This window comes from Bufo bufo, chromosome 8 (assembly GCF_905171765.1).
Source record: "Bufo bufo chromosome 8, aBufBuf1.1, whole genome shotgun sequence".
Classification (NCBI taxonomy): domain Eukaryota; kingdom Metazoa; phylum Chordata; class Amphibia; order Anura; family Bufonidae; genus Bufo; species Bufo bufo.
In genome coordinates, this window is record NC_053396.1 from 99877186 (window position 1) to 99901612 (window position 24427).

General features: G+C 46.5%; 1 protein-coding gene across 2 annotated transcripts in view; it reads left to right on the forward strand.

Moving 5' to 3' along the window:
* Nucleotides 1-1345: 1345 nt before the first annotated feature.
* The window catches only part of ATRX (ATRX chromatin remodeler), a 255917-nt gene continuing 232835 nt past the window's right edge, over nucleotides 1346-24427 (forward strand). The window contains exon 1 of one of the 2 annotated variants that reach the window (XM_040405241.1): nucleotides 1346-1738. In XM_040405241.1, coding sequence (XP_040261175.1) covers nucleotides 1719-1738 — 20 coding nt within the window. In that variant the 5' untranslated portion in view covers nucleotides 1346-1718. The remainder of the gene's footprint in view (nucleotides 1739-24427) is intronic. The other variant, XM_040405242.1, reaches the window with a different exon arrangement.

Here is a 24427-nt window from a genome sequence, read left to right on the forward strand (position 1 = left end):
TGAAGTAGGCCACAGCAGAGGTCGGGGCCTCAATTTACAAGCGGCTCTGGCGGAGGAGAGAGAAACAGGTAGGGGCAGGCGGGCGGGAGGGGTACGCGACAGAAAGAAGTTTGGCAAGCACAGATGGCTACCCCTCACCCCCCACAAAAGAGCCGCCACGCAGCTGTTAACCCTTTCCCCGCTTGGGGGGACAAGGCTTTGTGGGGGTCATCCACAGCAAGGAACCTGAGAAGGAGAGAGGGGTTGGAGCCAGGAATACTTACCCGTCTTACATGTTCTGCCCCCTGGTTCCAGCCGGGTCACCACCTTCGGTGTGCGGCCTCTTGGGGAGGGCTGCTACCCTTGAAACAGAGGGGACTTGTCGTAGGCGGCCGTGGTGACTCGAAGGCTGGCGGGATGCAGAGGCTTTAGAAACCTCTGGTCCTCCTTGTCTTCTGGAGACTGAGAAGCGGGCTTGGGGACCCTCTGGTCTCCTGGGTGGGAGTGCAGGCAGGTAGGACTGCCTGTAATCCCGCTAGAAGGAGGTCTGCCTCCTACGGACACTGTTTTAGCTTAGTCCCTGTAGGAAGGATCTCACACTTTTGTGCTTAGTGTCGCCTCCTAGTGGCAGCAGCTACACCCACAGTCAAGCCTGTGTTCCCCAATGATACTGATGAGAAAACCATATACCTATTTGGTGCTGCTGTAATCGGGTCCACTTGCAGAATATAAACATTTTTTTGTCACATGTGGAACTGTGAAAAATCTAGAACGCAGAATTGCTGTTTTTTAGCTATAGCCCTTGGAAAGAGTTAATAAAAGTTGATCAAAATGTTGTATGTACCTCAAGCCCAAATATGGCTATGTAGACAGAAACAGAATAAAGTTATGGCTCTTAGAAAGGGACTATGAAAAAACGATTTTTTTTTTAAACCGGGCCCGAACTTTAGGGGGTTAATCTGTCCCGGTGGGTCACGCTGCCCTTCTCTAGGGGTGGGGGAGGGTAAGAAGCATAGGCTGTCCTGTACCAGGATGGTGAGGTGTGATGCATGAAGATCCATTTTGTTTTTTTTTGCGGTGAACTCTTATGCCGCATGCACAGCGCAGGGCTCCTCTCTCAGCACTGTTAGCGGTCACACCGGCTGCCTGACCCGGAACACCTCAGCGGTAACGACCCCACAAGCCGCCGGTGTTCTTTGTACCGTGAAGACGAGAACCCAGCGGCGTGTTCTACTGTACAAATCAGAATTTAGCCGACTCGTGACGTCACACCCCTTGGCAACAGCCTCCCTGCTCCGCGCCGTGAGCCATTCAGAAAATCCTCCTGGAGCTGCGCTCGTCCAATCAGCGCTGAGAAGTGCGGGTGGGGGAAGAAAGCGCCAATTCGATGCGTCTCTCTGCTCCCTCCCCCGACAAGATGGCGGTAACTGCTTTGTTTCTGGTTCTTCGCCGAGTAATGGATCTGTGATCTGGGGAGGCGGGGGAGGAGCGGGCCGGCCGGGAAGGGAACAGTCCCCTGCACTGTAGGAGGAGGCTGGTGGTGGTCGGGTCCTAGCGCTGTGTTCCCGCCGCGCGGCTTGTTATTTAGCTCCGGCTTAGAGGCCTCGCCTCCTTCTGAGGGGATTTTCACTTGTCTGTATTTTCTCCTCGTCATCCCCTCCCCCTCTTACAGGATCCCCGGGGAATGGACGGGCATCGGTGAACGAGAGGCCGAGAGACGAGCCGGGCCTTGGAGAGAAATGACAGCAGAGCCCATGAGGTAGGCCGCGAAGCCGGGCACTTGTAGAGAGACGCCGGGGCCGGGCAGCATGTGATCCGCACGTCACAGACGTTATGGCGGCCACCTGGGGGGCAGCGTGTCCTGCGGTACCGGTCCTGCACCGTGCCCGCTTCCACGTCACACCAGGACCGGCACATGGCTATTAGCACTGACTGTTTTCCTTAAGCGTGTGTCATGGCGGCTTGTTTGCCTTTGTGGTGGTGTATGAGAGGCAGTAGTGTGTGATCACAGGGTCATGTGGTGCCCCATTGCTGCCAGGCACTGAGGAAGGGGCACACAAGTGATCTGTGAAGCCGTGTGACTGTGGCACCCATTGTACTGTGTGCCAGTGGGTCGGCAACGGTCGCTGGTTCTGTACAGGGCACTGTGTGCCAGTGGGTCGGCCACGGTCGCTGGTTCTGTACAGGGCACTGTGTGCCAGTGGGTCGGCCACGATCGCTGGTTCTGTACAGGGCACTGTGTGCCAGTGGGTCAGTCATGGTCGCTGGTTCTGTACAGGGCACTGTGTGCCAGTGGGTCGGCCACGGTCGCTGGTTCTGTACAGGGCACTGTGTGCCAGTGGGTCTGCCACGGTCGCTGGTTCTGTACAGGGCACTGTGTGCCAGTGGGTCGGCCACGGTCGCTGGTTCTGTACAGGGCACTGTGCGCCTGTGAGTGGGACACGGTCGCTTGTTCTGTACAGGGCACTGTGCGCCTGTGAGTGGGCCACGGTCGCTTGTTCTGTACAGGGCACTGTGTGACAGTGGGTCGGCCACGGTCACTTGTTTTGTACAGGGCACTGTGCGCCTGTGAGTGGGACACGGTCACTTGTTCTGTACAGGGCACTGTGCGCCAGTTAGTGGGACACGGTCACTTGTTCTGTACAGGGCACTGTGCGCCAGTTAGTGGGACACGGTCACTTGTTCTGTACAGGGCACTGTGTGCCAGTGTGTCGGCCACGGTCACTGGTTCTGTACAGGGCACTGTGTGCCAGTGGGTCGGCCACGGTCACTGGTTCTGTGCAGGGCACTGTGGGTCGGCCAGGTCACTGGATCTGTGCAGGGCACTGTGGGTCGGTCACTGGTTCTGTACAGGGCACGGTGTGCCAGTGGGTCGGCTACGGTCACTGGTTCTGTACAGGGCACAGTGACAATTAAAGGGGTTGTCCGGGATTGGGGACATTGGCTTAATTTAACAAGGACATAGATATCTCCCACATGACTGTCCTACCCTTCCCATACTTTTCTGATGCCCCGTATTCATTACACAATTCTCAGCCGGAAGTGAGTCTTTTCTCACATTCAGTGACGTACCGGGTCCCTTCTGCAGAGCGAAGCCGCTTCGCAGGGAGCCCGGTGACGCCACCGTCAGCCGCAGGCATTATGCAGAGCGCTCGGAGGGGCGGTACCTCGGCGGCAACAGATCACTCTAAGCCACGCCCCTCCAGTGCCATCACCGGGCTGGGCGTGTTCTTCACAATGAAGGAAGCAAGGGAGCTATGCGGAATATGATTCAAGGGGGGGGGGCGGATGCATGGAGGACGTGGCGGTGTGCTGCAGGAGGCGGAATAACAATGAGGGGGCTGCGATGAGTCGTCTGAAAGCACGTGATGCCGTACCGGGACCCACAGTGCAGAGCGGCAGGAAGTTAGACAAAAATAAACAGATATGTAAACAGCGCGTGGGGGACGGTCGGAGCCGTGTAGAAATGGCGAAAATGCCTTAAAACATATGGGGGGACCTAGAATCACCTGTTAACAGTGAGTACACTTAAAAAAAAAAAAAATTTGATCCCGGACAACCCCTTTAAGGAATATGTGTGGAAGTGCCCTTCATTTCAATGCTGTGCCACACAGCCCTTTGTCCATAAAGGCGCAGACTATTATTTTAACCCCTTCCTGCCCCGCCCCACTAATGTGCCTTGCAGGCACACAGGACATAAATGGGTTGTATCTCTTCAGATAATAGAATTTATCATATCGAAAAAGTTACAGGGGTTTTCCGAGTTTTTTTTTTTTTTTACTGATTACCTATCTGGATATGTCACCAGTATCTAATCAGTGGAGGTCCGACACTGGGACCCCTGCTGATCAGCTGTTTGAGAAGGCAGTGGTGCTTGCAGTAGAGCTGTGGTCTTCTCCAGCTTTTCCTAGGCCCGTGATGTCGCGTTCCTTTGTCACATGACCCAAGCACAGCTCAGCCGCTATACAATGTACGATGCTGTGCTTGGTGAGCTGAAAGAAGGCTGCGGTGCTACCGAGAGCACTAGTGCATTGTAAAACAGGTGATCGGCAGAGTCCCAGGTCTTGGACCCCCACTGATTAGATACAGAGGATAGGTCGTCAGTAAAAAACAAACAAACTGGAAAGCACACGCACAAAGTTAATACAAGGCACTTACTAATGTGCTGTGATTGTCCATATTGCCTCCTTTGCTGGCTGGATTCATTTTTCTATCACATTATACACTGCTTCTTACTAGGGATCGACCGATTATCGGTTTGGCCGATATTGAGGATTTTGAACGTTATCGGTATCGGCATCAATTTTGCCGATATACCGATAACGTATGGGGAACACAGAACGCGCTGCTGACAGCGCGTTCTGTGTTCCCTCCGCAGCACAGGGGAGAAGGAAGCAGTGTCTCCTCCCCCTGTGCTGCTGCTGCCGCTGCCGCCAATGAGGGGATAGAACATAAGAGGAGGGGAGGGGCTGTGGCCGCTGCGCCACCAATGAAGATAAGCCTTTCATTCATTCATATACAGGAGGCGGGAGCTGGCTGCAGAATCACATAGCCGGCTCCCGACCTCTATGAGCAATAGCTGCGGTCCGCGGTAGTTAACTCCTCAGGTGCCGCGGATCGCAGCTACCGCTGATAGAGGTCGGGAGCCGGCTATGTGATTCTGCAGCCAGCTCCCGCCTCCTGTATATGAATGATCGATAGACTTATCTTCATTGGTGGCGCAGTGCGCCCCCCCAAGCCCCCCAGTATTAATCATTGGTGGCGCAGTGCGCCCCCCATCCCAATCCCGGCCAATAGTGAAAACATTGGTGGCGCAGTGCGCCCCCCCCCCCCCCCCCCCCACCCAGTATTAATCATTGGTGGCAGTGGCCACAGGGTCCCCTCTTCCCTGCTCCTCCGATCGGAGCCCCAGCTGTGTAAGCCTGGGGCTCCGATCGGTTACCATGGCAGCCAGGACGCTATTGAAGCCCTGGCTGCCATGTTCAGCTCCATGCTGCTGTGTGCACTATGCACAGAGCAGCAGGGACAGTGTGAGATCCTATTCACCCTGATAGAGATCTATCAGGGTGAATAGGACAAAGGTTCTAGTCCCTAAGGGGGTTAAAAGTTAGTAAAAAAAAAACACAAAAATATTAAGTATAAATGAAAAAGATTTATAAAAAAAAAATACACATTAACAATAAACAAAAAAAATACACATTAACAATAAACATATTAATTTTCAGCAGATTTGTGTAGGAATTTTTTTTTTCTCAAAAATGAAAATTCCCAGAATATCGGTATAAATTATCGGCTATCGGCCTGAAAGTTCACAAATTATCGGTATCGGCCCTAAAAAATCAATATCGGTCGATCCCTACTTCTTACGACCACCCTGTAAGGCTAGGGCCACACGACGACGTGTCGCACGACAATTTTTGTAATGATAGTCTATGGTGTCGCAAAAAATGCATCCAAGGTGCTAGCCTTATCCAGCAGCGGTGGCCATGGAAAAAAATATAGGAAAAAAATCCACCCAATGCGCCCTCCCGTGGTCCTGGCGTTTTTTCTATAATGTGCAAGCACGACCACTAGGGTGGTTATAACCCCCGGATATGAGCAGTGTATAATGTGATGTAAAAAATGAATCCAGCCAGCAAAAGAAGCAATACGGACAATCACAGCACATTAGTAAGTGGCTTGTATTAACTTTCTCTACATGATAAATTCTGTTTGCTGAAGTGAGAAAACCCCTTTAACCGCCTCCAGACCGCCTAACGCAGGATTGCGTTCCGGAGGCAGTCGATTCATTCCTCCTGGACGCGACGGCGCGTCATCTCGCGAGAGGCGAGATTTCCTGTGAACGCGCAGGAGCGCGCGTTCACCGGAACCGAAGGTAAACGCGTGCATCTGCAGCCTGCCAGCGGCGATCGTTCGGTGGCAGGCTGTAGATGCGTTTTTTTTTTTAACCCCTTAAAGGTATATTAGACGCTGTTTTGATAACAGCGTCTAATATACCTGCTACCTGGTCCTCTGGTGGTCCCTTTTGTTTGGATCGACCACCAGAGGACACAGGTAGCTCAGTAAGATGTAGCACCAAACACCACTACACTACCCCCCCTCCTCCCTGTCACTTATTAACCCGTTATTAACCCCTGATCACCTCATATAGACTCCCTGATCACCACCCTGTAAGGCTCCATTCAGACGTCCGTATGTGTTTTTTCAGACGTCCGTATGCGGATCTGCAAAACACGGACACCGGCAATGTGCTTTCCGCATTTTGCGGATCCGCACATTGCCAGAACTATATAGAAAATGCCTTTTCTTGTCCGCAATTGCGGACAAGAATAGGACATGTTCTATAGGCTCTACAAAAAACGCAGTGTTCGCCCGATCAGGCCTGATCTTGTGCGCACACTTGCGTTCAGTCTGCCCCACCGCAGTGACAGAAATGTTTTTTTTTCTGATCACTGCAAAAACACTGTAAAATCGCTGCGGCGCTATAAAGATCACTTTTGAGGGGCATGGCGAGTTCATAGAAGATTTTTATTTTATTTTTGTCACAAGTTAGCGGAAATATATATTTTTTTTATTTATTTTTTCTTACAAAGTCTCATATTCCACTAACCTGTGACAAAAAATAAAATCTCACATGAACTCACCATACCCCTCACGGAATCCAAATGCGTAGAATTTTTTAGACATTTATATTCCAGACTTCTTCTCACGCTTTAGGGCCCCTAAAATGCCAGGGCAGTATAAATACCCCATAAGTGACCCCATTTCGGAAAGAAGACACCCCAAGGTATTCGCTGAGGGGCATATTGAGTCCATGAAAGATTGAACTTTTTGTCTGAAGTTAGCGGAAAGGGAGACTTTGTGAGGAAAAAAAAATAAAAATCAATTTCCGCTAACTTGAGCCAAAAAAAAAAAAACTTCTATGAACTCGCCATGCCCCTCATGGAATACCTTGGGGTGTCTTCTTTCCAAAATGGGGTCACATGTGGGGTATTTATACTGCCCTGGCATTTTAGGGGCCCTAAAGCGTGAGAAGAAGTCTGGGATCCAAATGTCTAAAAATGCCCGCATAAAAGGAATTTAGGCCCCTTTGCGCACCTAGGCTGCAAAAAAGTGTCACACATGTGGTAGCGCCGTACTCAGGAGAAGTAGGGCAATGCGTTTTGCGGTGTATTTTTTACATATACCCATGCTGGGTGAGAGAAATATCTCTCTAAAATGACAACTTTGTATAAAGAAAATGGGAAAAGTTGACTTTTACATAGATATTTCTCTCACCCAGCATGGGTATATGTAAATATACACCCCAAAACACATTGCCCAACTTCTCCTGAGTACGACGATACCACATGTGTGACACTTTTTGCAGCCTAGGTGGGGGCCCAAATTCCAAAGAGCACCTTTAGGATTGCACAGGACATTTTTTACACATTTGAATTTCAAACTACTTCTCACGCATTAGGGCCCCTAAAATGCCAGGGCAGTATAACTACCCCTCAAGTGACCCCATTTTGGAAAGAAGACATCCCAAGGTATTTCTTGATGGGCATAGTGAGTTCATGGAAGTTTTTATTTTTTGTCACAAGTTAGTGGAATATGAGAATTTGTAAGAAAAAAAAAAAAATCATTTTCCACTAACTTGTGACAAAAAATAAAAAGTTCTATGAACTCACTATGCCCATCAGCGAATACCTTAGGGTGTCTACTTTCCGAAATGGGGTCATTTGTGGGGTGTTTGTACTGTCTGGGCATTGTAGAACCTCAGGAAACATGACAGGTGCTCAGAAAGTCAGAGCTGCTTCAAAAAGCGGAAATTCACATTTTTGTACCATAGTTTGTAAACGCTATAACTTTTACCCAAACCAATAAATATACACTTATTGCATTTTTTTTTATCAAAGACATGTAGAACAATAAATTTCGAGAAAAATTTATATAGAAATGTAGTTTTTTTAAAAAACATTTACAACTGAAAGTGAAAAATGTCATTTTTGCAAAAATGTCGGTAAATTTCGATTAATAACAAAAAAAGTAAAAATGTCAGCAGCAATGAAATACCACCAAATGAAAGCTCTATTAGTGAGAAGAAAAGGAGGTAAAATTCATTTGGGTGGTAAGTTGTAGGACCGAGCGGCGCCCAAGGATCTCCCTGCACTTACTGTTATCCCCGGGCGCCGCTCCGTTCTCCCGGTATAGGCTCCGGTATCTTCATATGTTCGGCTCAACTGGGTGGAGCCTGCCGGCGTCTCCTTCTCACAGGCTGTAGCACTGGCCAATCGCAGCGCTCAGCTCATAGCCTGAGAGTTTTTTTTTTTTCTCTCTCAGGCTATGAGCTGAGCGCTGCGATTGGCCAGTGCTACAGCCTGGGAGAACATATGAAGACACCGGAGCCTATACCGGGAGAACGGTGCGGTGCGCAGGGATAATAGTAAGTGCAGGGAGATCCCTGGGCGCCGCTCTCCATGTCTGTATGCTTAGTTTCGATTTTTTATTCTAGTGAAAGGTCTTTTTTTAAGCTGAGGAGACCCCCCCCCTTCCTCGCTGCTTGATTGACAGGGCCAGACATCTTGGCCGGTCCCGAGAATCTTGCTGCTCCGAGGCTGCTGCTCTTCTGTGTAGTGGCACATGAACAGTTAGCTAGGGCTACACGGCAACATGTCGTGTGACAAAAACAGTACAGCTACACGGCGTCATGTTGAGTGACATTAATTATGATAGTCAATGGTGTTGCACTGTGACATGCAACTCGCTGCGAAAAATCCAACTTGGATGAATTCTTTGTGACTGTCGTGTTGCAGTCGCAGCATGTCGCAGTGCGACCCCATTGTCTATCATTATAAGAAATGTTGCGCAACAGGTCGCTGTGTAGCCCTAGCCTTACTGGTCTGGAATGGAAGTAGTACCTCTGCGCGTGTCAGGAGTGAGATGATCAACGCCCGTCTGTCAGTCAAGTGGCGGGGGCGAGTCCTCAGCTTCAGACACCACATCACAGAACTTTTATCACTGATGAGACAAATCAATTCGCTCATCTCTACCCAGCACCTCACATCTACGTCTTTGTGATTATGTGGGGAGATCAGTTTTTATTGAGCAGTTCTTATTTGTAAGAGAGGGTCAGAATGCCATGAAAAAAAAAAATCTGTGATTTCCCTCCGTTTCCGATACTTCATGGATCCATGCTGGTCTTTACTACTTGGTACCATCAGGAACACAGAATGACTGCTCAGCCGCTCGCTGCTGCCGATTGTTGTGAGCGGGGATGTGGAGTCGGTAGAAATGTACGGACTCCGACTCAACAAAAAGTTAATAATGTCTAAATTATTAACTTTCATATAAATGTAGAAAAATCTTTTTGTTTTAATGCCAAGCAGCCATTTTATTTTTATTTTTTTATCTATCTTAGAGTGCCAGTTTTTTAAGTTACAGAGCAGGGGCTGTATAATGTATAAGCCAGAGAACTTTAAAAGGGTTTCAAGATTTTATAACTGATGATCTATTGTCTCCCGACAACCAGGACCCCCGCCTATCAGCTGTTTGAGAAGGCAGTGACGCTCCTGTGAGTGCCACTGCCTTCTTGCAGCTTACCAAACACGGCGCCTTACATTGTATGGTGTCTGTGCTTGGTATCACGTGCACTTCTATGGGGTGAGCTGCTCCTAGGCCGCTTGACCGATGAACGTGACGTCATTTGCCTAGGGTAAGCTGTGAGAAAGCCACGGCGCTACTTGGAGTGCCGCTGCTTTCTCAAACAGCGGATCAGCGGGGGTTGGACCCCCACCAATCAGATACTGATGACCTATCCACTGGTTACATGCACTTCATCATTTATGGTTGTTGCAGCCTTTCACATTCAGGTGATTTTAATGCAGTTTTTGAAGCCAAAACCAGAAGTGATTAAAAAAGAAACATTGGAGAAGTCATATCTGTCCTCAATACTTCTTCCTCTTTCATCATCCAAACCTGATTTTGGATTCAGAAACCCATGACGCCATAAAGCTGCCTTTATGGTCAGTCGCTGTGATTGTGTTCACCGGTGCTGATGGATATATGAGAGAGCCATGGGCCTTGGGTGCTGCCACTCGTTGCAGCTTTGCTGAGTTTTGGAAGTGGCAAAAATCCACATAAAAAAATGCTTCAAACCCACATGTTTGTTTTTTTTTTTGCAAGATCCAAAACGCTGCACAGCCACCATGTGTGCCGCACCTTGACAAAGCCCCGGCTGTCCTCGGATAGTGGATGTTATTTCTACAGTCACAGCCTGTTTTAGACGAGCAAATAATCAGCCATATATGAATTCAAGCGAGCATGCCTGATAATGGCGTTGGTAATAACTCTCGTTGACTGTATGAATAATAACTACCGTGAGCATTCATCGTTGTTCGGTATGATATTATTTTAGGTCTGGGCGATTTTGCCCCCAGAAAGTTGTTTTTTTTTTTTTGTTTTTTTTCACTTTTTCCCCCTCGCCTATGACGGCACCCATGGAGAGACCGCCTCCTACTCCTCCGACAGGAAACAGAAACCGCTTTAAAAAAGGGACAATCCTCTCCACCTCCAGTTCTGTTTCCTGTCCGAAGGGCACAGGAGGGAGTCGGAAACGGTTAATAGATGGAGCTGCGGGCGCCCCGACTGTTTGAAAGTGTGTAGGAGGACTTACCCGTGCAGCATAAGTTTCCTTTAGGAGCCGGTGCTAAGTCTGGCCCTCTTTCTCCCTTCTCGGCGAGTGGCGTGCGCACGGACGCTGCGGCCTGAACGGTGACGTACTTCCGTGCGACAGTGGAGGGAAGCTATCCCTGTAAGGCTACTTTCACACTCGCATTTGGTGGGGATCCGTCATGGATCTGTTCAGATAATACAACCGCCTGCATCCGTTCAGAACGGATCAGTTTGTATTATCTTTAACATAGCCAAGACGGATCCGTCTTCAACACCATTGAAAGTAAGTGGAGGACGGCTCAGTTTTCTATTGTGCCAGATTGTGTCATAGAAAACGGATCCACTTACATTTTGTGTCAGAACGGATCAGTTTGGCTCAGTTTCGGCAGACGGACACCAAAACGCTGCAAGCGTATCGGTGTCCGCCTCCAAAGCAAAATGGAGACTGATCGGAGGCAAACTGATGCATTCTGAGCGGATCCTTTTCCATTCCGAATGCATTAGGGAAAATCTGATCCGTTTTGGACCGCTTGTGAGAGCCCTGAACGGATCTCACAAACGGAAAGCCAAAACGCCAGTGTGAATGTAGCCTAAGCCGGAAGTGGGGGGGGAGCCGGTGTGCGCGCCCGGGTGAGAGAAGCCCAGCTCACTGCCCTGCTGGCTGAAGAAGCAGTGGAGCAGTCTCAGCGCGAAGAAGCCACTGAAAACTAGGGATCGACCGATTATCGGTTTGGCCGATATTATCGGCCGATATTGAGGATTTTGAACGTTATCGGTATCGGCATCTATTTTGCCGATATACCGATAACGTATTGGGAACACAGAACGCGCTGCTCTCAGCGCGTTCTGTGTTCCCTCCGCAGCACAGGGGAGAAGGAAGCAGTGTCTCCTCCCCCTGTGCTGCTGCTGCCGCTGCCGCCAATGAGGGGATAGAACATAAGAGGAGGGGAGGGGCTGTGGCCACTGCGCCACCAATGAAGATAAGCCATTCATTCATATACAGGAGGCGGGAGCTGGCTGCAGAATCACATAGCCGGCTCCCGACCTCTATGAGCAATAGCTGCGGTCCGCGGTAGTTAACTCCTCAGGTGCCGCGGATCGCAGCTACCGCTGATAGAGGTCGGGAGCCGGCTATGTGATTCTGCAGCCAGCTCCCGCCTCCTGTATATGAATGATCGATAGACTTATCTTCATTGGTGGCGCAGTGCGCCCCCCCAAGCCCCCCAGTATTAATCATTGGTGGCGCAGTGCGCCCCCCACCCCCATCCCAATCCCGGCCAATAGTAAAAACATTGGTGGCGCAGTGCGCCCCCCCCCCCCACCCAGTATTAATCATTGGTGGCAGTGGCCACAGGATCCCCTCTCCCCTGCTCCTCCGATCGGAGCCCCAGCTGTGTAAGCCTGGGGCTCCGATCGGTTGCCATGGCAGCCAGGACGCTATTGAAGCCCTGGCTGCCATGTTCAGCTCCATGCTGCTGTGTGCACTATGCACAGAGCAGCAGGGACAGTGTGAGCTCCTATTCACCCTGATAGAGATCTGTCAGGGTGAATGGGACAAGGGTTCTAGTCCCTAAGGGGGTTAAAAGTTAGTAAAAAAAAAAAACACAAAAATATTAAGTATAAATGAAAAAGATTTAAAAAAAAAAAATACACATTAACAATAAACAAAAAAAATACACATTAACAATAAACAAAAAAAATACACATTAACAATAAACATATTAATTTTCAGCAGATTTGTGTAGGAATTTTTTTTTTTCTCAAAAATGAAAATTCCCAGAATATCGGTATAAATTATCGGCTATCGGCCTGAAAGTTCACAAATTATCGGTATCGGTATCGGCCCTAAAAAATCAATATCGGTCGATCCCTACTGAAAACCACCAATGATATGCCGGTACCGCGGTGGGGTAAGAGGTGTGTTCCTCCCATGTGCATGTGGTTGTTTACTCATGGGGGTCATCTTCTGTGTCTAGGTATCTAAGGAGTCTAGGAAAGTTCCCAGATCTAAGGACAAGGGGTGTGCAATAAGTAAAAAGAAACTTCCTTCTGAATGGGCGAAGCCCCTTTGCCAGGCTTGTGTGAGCAAGTTAATGGAGGAGGAAGCTCCGTCTCTGATGGGCAGCATCAAGCAGATGATCCGGGAGGAGGTTAAGGAGTCTGCTAAAAAGCCGCCCTAGTGCCTCTGCAGCTGCATCAAATTCCCCCTCTAGCGACAGTGATGTACTTTCTGCATTGGAGGAAGAAGAAGAAGGCTTTTTATCAAATGACTCCACTGATGAGGAAGCCACTTTCATACAGAGAACATTAATTCCCTAGTAAAGGTTGTGCGAGCTACTATGGGATTAGATGACCAAAAGACGACGCAGTCTGTTCAGCTCTCAATGTTTGAGGGTCTGGACCCTAAAGGAAAAAACATCTTTGATGTATATAAAAATATTCAGGCTGTTAGGCCCCTTTTACACGGGCTAATATTCCGCGCGGGTGCAATGCGTGAGTTGAACGCATTGCACCCGCACTGAATCCTGACCCATTCATTTCTATGGGGCTGTGCACATGAGCTATGATTTTCACGCATCACTTGTGTGTTGCGTGAAAATCGCAGCATGCTCTATATTCTGCGTTTTTCACGCAGCGCAGGCCCCATAGAAGCAAGTGCGGATGCGGTGCGATATTCACGCATGGTTGCTAGGTGACGATCGGGCTGGGGACCCGATCTGTATTATTTTCCCTTATAACATAGTTATAAGGGAAAATAATAGCATTCTGAATACAGAATGCAAAGTAAAATAGAGATGGAAGGGCTAAAAAAAAAAAAAAAAAAATTAACTCACAGAGTCCACTTGATCGCGTAGTTGCGGATCTCTGTCTTCTGTAATGTTGAGCTGCCGGCTAAGGACCTGTGGTGACGTCACATCACATGGTCCCTCACCATGGTGATGAACCATGTGATTGGACCATGTGATGAGCACAGTAACGTCATCAAAGGTCCTTTTCCTGTGCACAGCAAAGAAGACGACAGAAGAGATGCCGGCTGCGCGATCAAGTGGATTAAGGTGAGTTAAATTTTATTTTTATTTTTTAACCCCTTCAGCCCTATTGTACTATGCATTCTGTATTCAGAATGCTATTATTTTCCCCTATAACCATGTTATAAGGGAAAATAATACAATCTACAGAACACCTAACCCAAACTTCTGTGAAGAAGTTCGGGTTTGGGTACCAAACATGCCGATTTTTCCCACGCGCGTGCAAAACGCATTACAATGTTTTGCACTCGCGTGGAAAAATCATGCATGTTCCCGCAACGCACCCGCATCTTTTCCCGCAACGCCCGTGTGAAACCAGCCTTATTTATAAAGAATGAAAAAAGTTTTTTTATTCCCTCCTCTAACGTAAATATCCCTTTGAGGAACAGGTGACTGCCTCTTGGGATAGAGCCCTAAGCTAGATGCCCCTGTGGTCAAAATAGCTAAAAAAAAAAAAACTGCACTTCCTTATGAGGATATGGGTTCTCTAAAGCAGTGTTTCCCAACCAGCGTGCCTCCAGTTGTTGCAAAACTACAACTCCCAGCATGCCCGGACTGCATTTGGCTGTGTGGGCATGCTGGGAGGTGTAGTTTTGCAACAGCTGGAGGCACACTGGTTGGGAAACACTGCTCTAAAGGATCCAATGGATAGAAGGGCAGACATCTATTTAAAGAAGAATTGGGAGGCCTCGGCGGCGGCGGCCTTTAAGCCAGCTGTTGCCGCTACTTCGGTAGCTAGATCCCTTAAGGCATGGATGAAGGAGTTGGAGGATCACATTAAAGGGGGTACCCCTAGGGAGCAGTAGTTATCCTCTTTTCCTACTTTTTATAATGCCCTAGATTTTATGGCGGATGCTTCGTCTGACTCCCTAAGATTATCGGCCAGGGCTTCCGCTTTATCCAATTCTGCCCTTAGAGCTATCTGGTTGAAAAGCTGGAGCGGAGATGCTAGCTCTAAGGCCCCTTTCACATTCCGCGCTGGTGCAATGCGTGAGGTGAACGCATTGTGCACCCACACTGAATCCGGACCCATTCACTTCAATGGGGCTGTGCAGATGAGCGGTGATTTTCACGCATCACTTGTGCGTTGCGTGAAAATTGCAGCATGTTCTTTATTCTGCGTTTTTCACACAACGCAGGCCCCATAGAAGTGAATGGGCTGCGTGAAAATCGCAAGCAAGTGCAGATGCAATGCGGTTTTCATGCATGGTTGCTAGGAGATGATGTTAGTAAATTGATTAGTCAATTTACTGTATTATTTTCCCTTATAACATCGTTATAAGGGAAAGTAATAGCATTCTTAATAAAGAATTCTTTGCAAAATGTTGCTTAAGGGGCTAAAAAAAAAAAAAGAAAAATTAACTCCACTCATCTACTTGATCGCGCAGCCGGCATAGTCTTCTTTCTTCTTCTTTGAGGACCTACAAAAGGACCTTTGATGTCACTACGCTCACCACGTGGTGAGCGCAATAACTTCATCAAAGGTCCTTTTGCAGGTCCTCAAAGAAGACGACTATGCCGGCTGCGCGATCAAGTGGATGAGGTGAGTTAATTATTATTATTTTTTTTTATAGCCCCTTAAGCAACATTTTGCTAAGCAGTCTGTATTAAGAATGCTATTATTTTCCCTTTATACCGATGTTATAAGGGAAAATAAAAACATCTACACAACACCAAACCCGAACTTCATTGAAGAAGTTCGGGTCTGGGTACCACATACATTTTTTTTATCACGGGCGTGCAAAACGCTTGCACCCGCGCGATAAAAACTGAAATTGTGTGCGCACTCGCGCGGTTTTCCCGCAATGCATCCGGAGCAAATCCAGGGCGCCCGTCTGAAAGAGGCCTAAGGCTAAGCTTTATGGCATTCCGTGTCAAGGGGAACTCTTATTTGGCCCAGTCCTCGACGATCTTCTTGAGAGAGCCTCTGATAAAAAGAGGGGTTTTCCTTCCGTCAGTTGGCCAGCTAAAAAATCTTTCCGCCCCAAGTTTAACGGGGAAGTTTTCAGAGGAAGAGAAAGATTTAGATAATATAAGAGCGGCAAAAATGTCATAGGAGTTTCTCTTTTCCAGGGCAGAGGCCTCAAAAAAGCGGCCCCAATGACATCAGGCCTCCAGTGGGTGGTCGTCTCTCACTTTTCAAGTCAGTGGCAAAAAATCTCCCAACAGCCCATGGATAAATGCTATTATAAAAGAGGGCTTAAAGGGAGTCTGTCGCCTCCATATGGCCATATACAGTGCTTACATTGCCCTATAGCACACCTATACATGAATGTAATGGTACCTTGGTCTTTTTCTTTACACTTGCAGAAGCTGGAAAAGCGAACTTTGATTCATATGCAAATGAGCGCTTGCAAGTGCCCAGGGATGATGCAAGGGAATAGGAGGGCGGGCTGGGGCGGGGAAACAATGAAAAAAAGCAGAGCAGCCTGGGCTCCAACACAGTGAACGCCGCCCCTGGGCACTTGCAAGCGCTCATTTGCATATGAATTTAACTTAGTTTTTCCAGCTTCTGCAAGTGTAAAGAAAATAACAAAGGTACCATTACATTCATGTATAGGTGTGCTATAGGACAATGTAAGCACTGTATATGGTCATATGGTCGTGACAGAGGCTTCAGGAAGAAAAATTTGTGTTGTCAGACTATCATGCAGACCCCACAAGGCAAGCAGCCATTATTTCAGAGGTTTATTACCTTTTAGCAAAAAAACTATTGCTGGAGGTCCCGAAGCAAGAGGATTTAAAAAAAAAAAAAAAAAAGCCGAATGGTTCTTTTGGTACCATAATAAACTTAAAATGTCTGAACAGTTTTTTGGTGTACAAAAAATTTCAAATGTAATCCATCAGGTCAGCAGTGAACTACCTCTTCCCAGATTATGTGGCCAAAGTGGTTTTCTGGGATGCTTATGATCATGTTCCAATCCATCCCCACCACCAAACGTTTTTGAGAGTAGCAGTTCTCTTAGAGAGTGGAATTATGCATGCCCAATTTCAGGCCCTTCCCTTTGGAATGTCTCAGGCTCCAAAGGGTTTTTACGAAGATCATTGCAGAGATGATGGCTCATGTGAGAGAGAAGAACTTAGTGATTATTCCCTATCTAGACGGTTTTCTGCTCCTCACCCAGTCAGATCACATCTTGGAAGTACAGACTACCTGGTTGAGAGATGGTCTGGAAAAACTAGGATGGGAGGTGAACTTAGAAAAGTCCAGTTTGCAACCGAGTCTGGAGCCCATGTAGAGTCTCTGCTACTGCAGGGAACCTGGGACTTCGGTTCCCATACCCAGTCTCAAAATTTCAGAGAGCTGAATGCTATCAGATTAGCATTGACTTAGAGTCTTCCGTTGATCAGGGGCAGAAATGTCGGGATCTACTCTGACAATATGACAGCAGTTGCCCATATCAACAAGCAGAGTGGTACCAGAGCTCAAAGTCTGATGACCCTAAGCGACCAGATTTTTAGGCTAGCAGAGGATTTTCTCTTATCTCTTTCTGCAGTGCATCTAAAAGGGGTAGACAATGTAGAAGCAGATTTCCTCAGCCGTCATCATCTATGCCAGAGCGAGTGGTCCCTAGATCAGGGGGTTTTAAACAAAATCTAGGCCTTATGGGGCATCCCGGAAATAGACCTCTTTGCCACCAGGTCAAACAGAAAGGTGGTGGTGGTGGGGTTTCTTTTCTGTCACCAAGGCTATAGACGCGTTGGCTCAGTCCTGGAGAAGGGGGCTTCTTTATGCCCCCCCCCCCCCCCCCTTCCCTTCTGAAGCTGTTGCCAAGAGTACTCTAAAAGATCAGGGAAGATTGTGCTACAGTTTGATAGCCCCCTTTTGGCCAAGGAGGGAGTGGATTTCTGAGTTCTGCAGAATGTCAGTCACCACCCCCTGGGTTCTTTCAGTTTTCCGGGGTCTTCTAGCTCAGGGACCAATCCTTCACCCAGAAGTGGAGTCTTCATCTGACTGCCTGGCTCTCTGATGAGGTCATCACTACTCTATTGGCTAGTTGTAAGAAGGTCACTTCTGACATTTATTTGAGGATTTGGAGGGCTTTCTGCAGATTTGCCGATAAACCAGTGGATGTTCTGGAGGCTCCAGATATTACTCTTGTGTTAAATTTCTTGCAGGAAGGTTGGAGAAAAACACTTAGATCTAGCACTTTAAAGGTGCAGATCTCAACCTCAAGCACCCTATTTGAATTTAAATTAGCGGGTCATCCCTGGGTAAAAAGATTCATCACTGCAGTTTCAAAATTATCCCCAGTTTGCAAAAATAGTCCCCCTTCTTGGTATCTCAACTTAGTTCTTTCAGCCCTGACGTCAGATCCTTTTGAGCCGATAACCAGCATTTTCACTAAGATGATCTCCCTAAAGCTGGCGTTTCTCCTAGCTATTACCTCTGCTAGAAGGGTAAGGCCTCATGCACATGGCCGTTGTTTTGGTCCGCATCAGAGCCGCAGTTTTGGCGGCTCGGATGCGGACCCATTTACTTCAATGGGGCCGCAAAAGATGCAGACAGCACTCTGTGTGCTGTCCGCATCCGTTGCTCCGATCCGTGGTCCGCAAAAAAAATATATCCTGTCCTATTCTTGTCCGTGTTTTGCGGACAAGAATAGGCAGTTATATTAATGGCTGTTCGTGCCGTTCCGCAAATTGCGGAACGCACACGGACGCTATCTGTGTTTTGCGGACCGGAAAAAACACACCCGTCATGTGCATGAGGCCTTAGTGAGATGTATGCTCTTTCCATTGACCAGCCTTACTTAAGGATCTTGGAGGATTGGGTGGTTATATCTCCTGATCCTTCCTTTTTGTCAAAAGTGTCTTCCTCTTTTCACCGTACCCAAGAGATAGTTCTTCCCTCCTTCTGTGCTTCTCCAAAAAATGAGAGAGAATCTGAGTTTCGTTGTTTAGACGTGAAGAGATGTTTAATTCAATATCTACAGGTCACACAGCCATGGAGGTCTTCCTCCTGTCTGTTGCTTTGCTTTCAGGGTAGAGGGGCTCCGCTGCATCTTCCCAGACTCTTGCTAGATGGATCAGGCAGGCTATTTACTTAGCATACTCTTCCAAGAGAGCTGTTTCACCATAGGGGTTCGGGGCTCACTCTACTAGATCAGTCTCTACTACTTGGGCAGAGAGGCTTCTGCTTCTATAAAGCAGATTTGCAAGGCTGCCACATGGAGTTCCCTGCATCCTTTTTTTTTTTTCAAGCATAAAGCTGCCTTCTAATGAAGGCCTGATATTTGGCCGTAAAGTACTTCAGGCCCTTGTCCCACCCTAGATAGATCTCGCTTATATCTCCATGGGTGCTGTCATAGGCGAGGGGGAAAAATGAGATTACACTTACCGGTAATTGGTTTTCTTTGAGCCTATGACAGCACCCGGCTAACTCCTTTCCCAAAAAAAAAATAATAATTATATGTGTATCTTATGTCTTAGTTCTCGGAAAAGGACTGGAGGTGGAGAGGGTGGTCCCTCTTTTAAAGCGGTTTCTGGTTCCTGTTTCCTGTCTTGAGGAGTAGGAGGCGGTCTCTCCATGGGTGCTGTCATAGGCTCAAAGAAAACAGATTACCGGTAAGTGTAATCTAATTTTTCTGTTGAACTGTAGTTTTTAGGGACACCATTTTAGCATACGTATAACTTACTGATTAAGGCCTCTTTCACACGAGCGTGACGGATTGGCTCCGGGTGCGTTCAGTGAAACTCGCACCATTTTGCACGCAAGTTCAGTCAGTTTTGTCTGCAATTGCGTTGAGTTTTTTCCGCGCGAGTGCAATGTGTTTTCCATGCGTGTGATAAACTGAAGTTTCACAAACATTTCCTAGCAACAATCAGTGAAAAACGCATTGCGTCCGCACTTGCTTCCGTATGCAATGCGTTTTTTAACTGAAGCCCCATTTACTTCTATGGGGCCAGGGCTGCGTGAAAAACGCAGAATATAGAACATGCTGCGTTTTTCACGCAACGCAGAACTGATGTGTGAAAAAAAAACAAAAACCGCTCATGTACACAGACCCATTGAATTGAATGGGTCAGGATTCAGTGCGGGTGCTATGCGTTCACGTCATGCATTGCACCTGTGCGGAAAACTCGCTTGTGTGAAAGGAGCCCAACCACTTCACTTCCAACGCCGTACATGTATGGCGCTGGAGTGAAGTGCAAACATGACGCCTGTTCGCTTGTGCAGCGGGTGTAATGGCCGGCGGGTCTCCTCTGTTTTAAACAGCAGAGACCTGCGGCAATGACAGCGACCGGCAATAAAGCTTCTGAGCTTCTTATCGCTATCCTCTGCAGCCAGTTAGGGTGCCGGTAATTAAAACATAGAAACGTAGAATGTGTCGGCAGATAAGAACTATTTGGTCCATCAAGTCTGCCCAATATACTGAATACTATGGATAGCCCCTGGCCCTATCTTATATGAAGGATGGCCTTATGCCTATCCCATGCATGCTTAAACTCCTCCACTGTATTTGCAGCTACCACTTCTGCAGGAAGGCTATTCCATGCATCCACTACTCTCTCAGTAAAGTAATACTATAGAAACATAGAAATACTATAGAAATTGATTTTAATGTGCTGGGTCTTGCTGAAGCGACCCAGGGCATTGCAATTCTAATTTTGGCCAGCAGGTGGCAGGCCGAAATAAGAAATTAGCAATTCTGAACAATTAATGGATCTAAGAAATCCATGATTGTTCAGAATAAAAAAATAAATAAAAATGGATTTTGTAGGCTCAAATACGAGCTTCAAAATCATAATGTAAAAAAAGGTTAAATCACCCCCTTTCCGTAGAATAAAAAAAATACATAAATAACGAAAAAATAAAAATAAATCATGGGTATCACTGCGACCGAAAACGCCATACTAATACGGTGAATGGCATAATGGAAAAAAGGGTCAAAATGCCCAATTTGCCATTTTTTTCATCGCTTCTCTTACCCCCAAAAAAGTAATCAAATGTGATTAAAATTACACACTCCTAAATGGTATCAATAAAAACTACAGATTGTTGTGCAAAAAATGAGCCCCCACACAGCTCAGTAGATATAACTGTAAAAAAGTTATGGGGGGTCAGAATATGGTGATACATATGGGGTATCGCAATCGTACTGACACAGAGAATGAAGGACACAGGTCAGTTTTGCTGCAAACGGAATGCGTGTGAACAAAACCCATAAAACGGTGGAGGAATAGTTTTTTTGGAAAAAATTTTTTTTCACAGCTTCCCACTACATTGTATGCCATATTAAATGGTGGCATTAGAAAGTACAATTTGTCCTGCAAAAAAAATAAGCCCTCATACAGCTTCGTGAACGCAAAAATAATGGCTCAAGGAACATGGGGATGAAAAATCGAAATGAAAAAAACTCCGGTATCCTAAGGGTTGAAGGGGTTATCCCATGACTAATGTATAAAAAAAAATCAGACATCACATGATACATGACAACCTCTTTCTAGCAAAGCTAGAACCAGCCCTGTACCTCACATGGATCCAGAGATCTCCCCATTCATTGCTCTGCTAGATTTATATCAAGCTGACAACTCAGGGGAGTGTCTTTTCTGCTGCAGCTAAGAGGAGGCGTGTCTTGGCTCTCCCTATCACAGCTCAGGAGGCAGTTGAAGGATGGAACTGAGCATGTGCGGCCTTTTCAGTGAGCAGGACAAAGAAATAAGAAAAAGAACAAACAGCAGGTGGCGCTATACAGATACATTTTATAGACTGACTTGGTGGCTATGCTAAATTTTAATTTACACGCCATTGGAAAAGTATTCAGATCCAGGGTTTGGTTTTAAAAATGTAGAATTTTTTTGGGGTGGGACAACCTTGTTAACTTTTTTTATTTTTTATTTTTATTTTGTCATGCGCTAATGGAAAAAGCTATTCAACAAATTTTTTTTATCTGCACTTCAGATTTACAGTGACCATGTGACATAATTAGTTTTATTGTATGGGTCAGTATGATGATGGCAATAACAAATATGTATAGTTTTATTTATTTTTACTACTTTTGCAAATAGCATGTCATGCAAAAAGTTATTTGTATCGTGGCGTTCTAATCGTCAGAACTTTATTCATTTTTCTGGTACCATTTTGGGGCACATGGGACTTATTAACATTTTATTTTTGGGGAGAGGATAGGAACAATTCCGTTATCTTTAGCGTTTTTCTTTGTGTCCGGGTCTGTGTAAATAACATGTTATATTATATGGGTTTTGTCAAACACTGCACAATAATATAGATGTGCGCATTTTTTTTCTCTTTTTTCCATAAAAAAAAAATGCTTTTTATATGCAGTGGTATATAGTACCTTGTATACAGCTGCATTAAAGCCTATCCCTGTAAGGGCTGTTTCACACGAGCGGATGCCGTGCGTGACATCCGCTCCGTGAATGTCAGCCAAGACCCGATGCGGACAGCAGAAGCACGGAGCATTAACATGACTGATAATGCTCCGTGCCTCTCTGTGATCTCTTTACTACGAAATCACAGTGACAACTTTATCTCACTGTGATTTCGTAGTAAAGAGATCACAGAGAGGCACGGAGCATTATCAATCATGTTAACACTCCGTGCTTCTGCTGTCCGCATTGGGTCTTGGCTGACATTCACGGAGCGGATGTCACGCACGGCATCCGCTTTGTGTGAAACAGCCCTAACAGTGACGATCAGTCTTTTAGGCTGTGATTGCGACACAACCTAATACCCCTGCAGTCATGGCAGGCCTATTATCATGGTAACGCTTTGCCGCCCTGCGATTGTCTTCGTGGGGACCGATGGTGATAGGGAGCCTTTGTATAACTGCCTAGATACTGTGGTTGCTATTGACCGCAGCATGTAGGGATTTAAGCAGCCGGCATCGGCGTTAACTGTGATGCTGGTGGTCACAAAGGGAGCCTGACTACAACCATCTAGAGCGCTGTATCAGCGCATCATGTGCGGATCTCTTCAGTCCCAGTTGCACGTGCAGGTTGCTGAAAAGACCTTCAAATGCTGCACTGATACATTGCGCCATAAGAAGAAAAATGTCAGTCTATGATAAATTCCCCCCTTTGTCTTATTTTTTTTATTTATTTTTGACTTGTAGAAATAAAAACGCCATTTAAATTAATGTGACTGCATGTTAGCGATTATCTGCCCAAAAATCGGGCAGTGTAATACAGGCTTAACTTTGTGTCCTTCAGGTACCGTGTCACAGCCCTATTCACCTCACTCTCTTGAGAGGGAATGTGTTGGAGTTGTTTGCACATTCACTTATTACAATATTAGTTCCAAGACGACCATTTTGTGTTGAAACCATTTAAAGTTAAGTCATCGATTCCAAAGCCCCAAAATGTCATCCAACATGAGAGAAACTGAAGATTTAAAGATGACCTTTCACCTCTCCTCACATGGTTATTTTAATAGGTACATGCATTCTCCATGTAATAATTCTGGAGCATCTATTCCATGACTCTACATTGTGCCGTTTCTTTATTATTTCTAATAGTAGTTATGAATTAGGGTACAGAGGGGTGTTAACAAGTTGGGGGAAGGGGGCTGCACAGTCTGACCATGGCAGTACTGACTGGATAGAGTGAGATTGTCAGGTACACCCCCCCAACTTGTTACCTCCCCTCTACCCTTACTGCAGACTGCTGGCAATTCATTCATAACTTCTACTAGAAATAATAAAGGAAGGACACAACATAGAGCCATAAGAATAGATGTTCCAGAATTGTTATTACATGGGGAATGCATGAGGCTATTAAAGCAGGCATGTCAGGAGCGGCGACAGGTCCTCTTTAAGAAAGAGAAGCAGATATCGAAGACAGATAAAACAAGTCCTTCCATAGAACAGTCATGAATAGGTGCAAGAAACGAATCCAGCTGTTTTTCCAGAGAAATAACATGTTTGGTTGGATCGGAGTCTGAGGCATTGTATGTTGAGTCCAGTTTCAGCTTACGATGGCCCAGAAAGACCTTTGTGTGTTGAAAGTGTTGTGTCCTGAGGGATCACTGTACTGGAATCTGCAGAAATACATGTTTAGTATTATTATTTTTTTTTTGTATTGCATAATCTTTTTATGCGCTTGAAATACGTTTTTAAACAAATTTGTCTAGGATTCACAGCATAAAGAAATATATATTATTGGCATATTATAGTGAGATGCCATAGCTTGCTGTTGTGCGAGGTCCCCTTTTTAAGGCCTCATGCACACAAACGTATTTTCTTTCTGTGTCCAGTCTTTTTTTTTTTTTTTTTGTGTGGAGTGTATGCGGAACTATTCATTTCAATGGGCCCCCCCCCCCCCCCCCAAAAAAAAAAATAATATGGAAGTTACTTTGTGTGCATTCCATGTCCGTACTGCAAAATAATAAACATGTCATATTGTCTGCATTATGGACAAGGTTAGGACTGTTCTATTAGGAGCCAGCTGTTCCATTCTGCAAAATACAGAATGCACACGGACGTCGTCCGTATTTTTTTGCAGATCCGTGTTTTGCGGACCACACAATGCATACGGTCGTGTGCAAGAGGCCTTACACAGCTTAGTTTTGAGAGTCTTAAGACGCAAAGTATAAAAGACTTCTTGTGGTATTTTATGGGACTGCCCCATAGCCAATGTATGCATTCTTTTTAATATAGAGCATGAAAATGTGAATAACCGCTATAATATGGATAGGGTACTGCAGACTAAAGACTGCTTTATTTAGAGTACAGGAGTTTCCGGTGCTGTTGCATCATGTGACCTGCAGTCTGACCACCAGAGTCCTATACTGTCTGCTG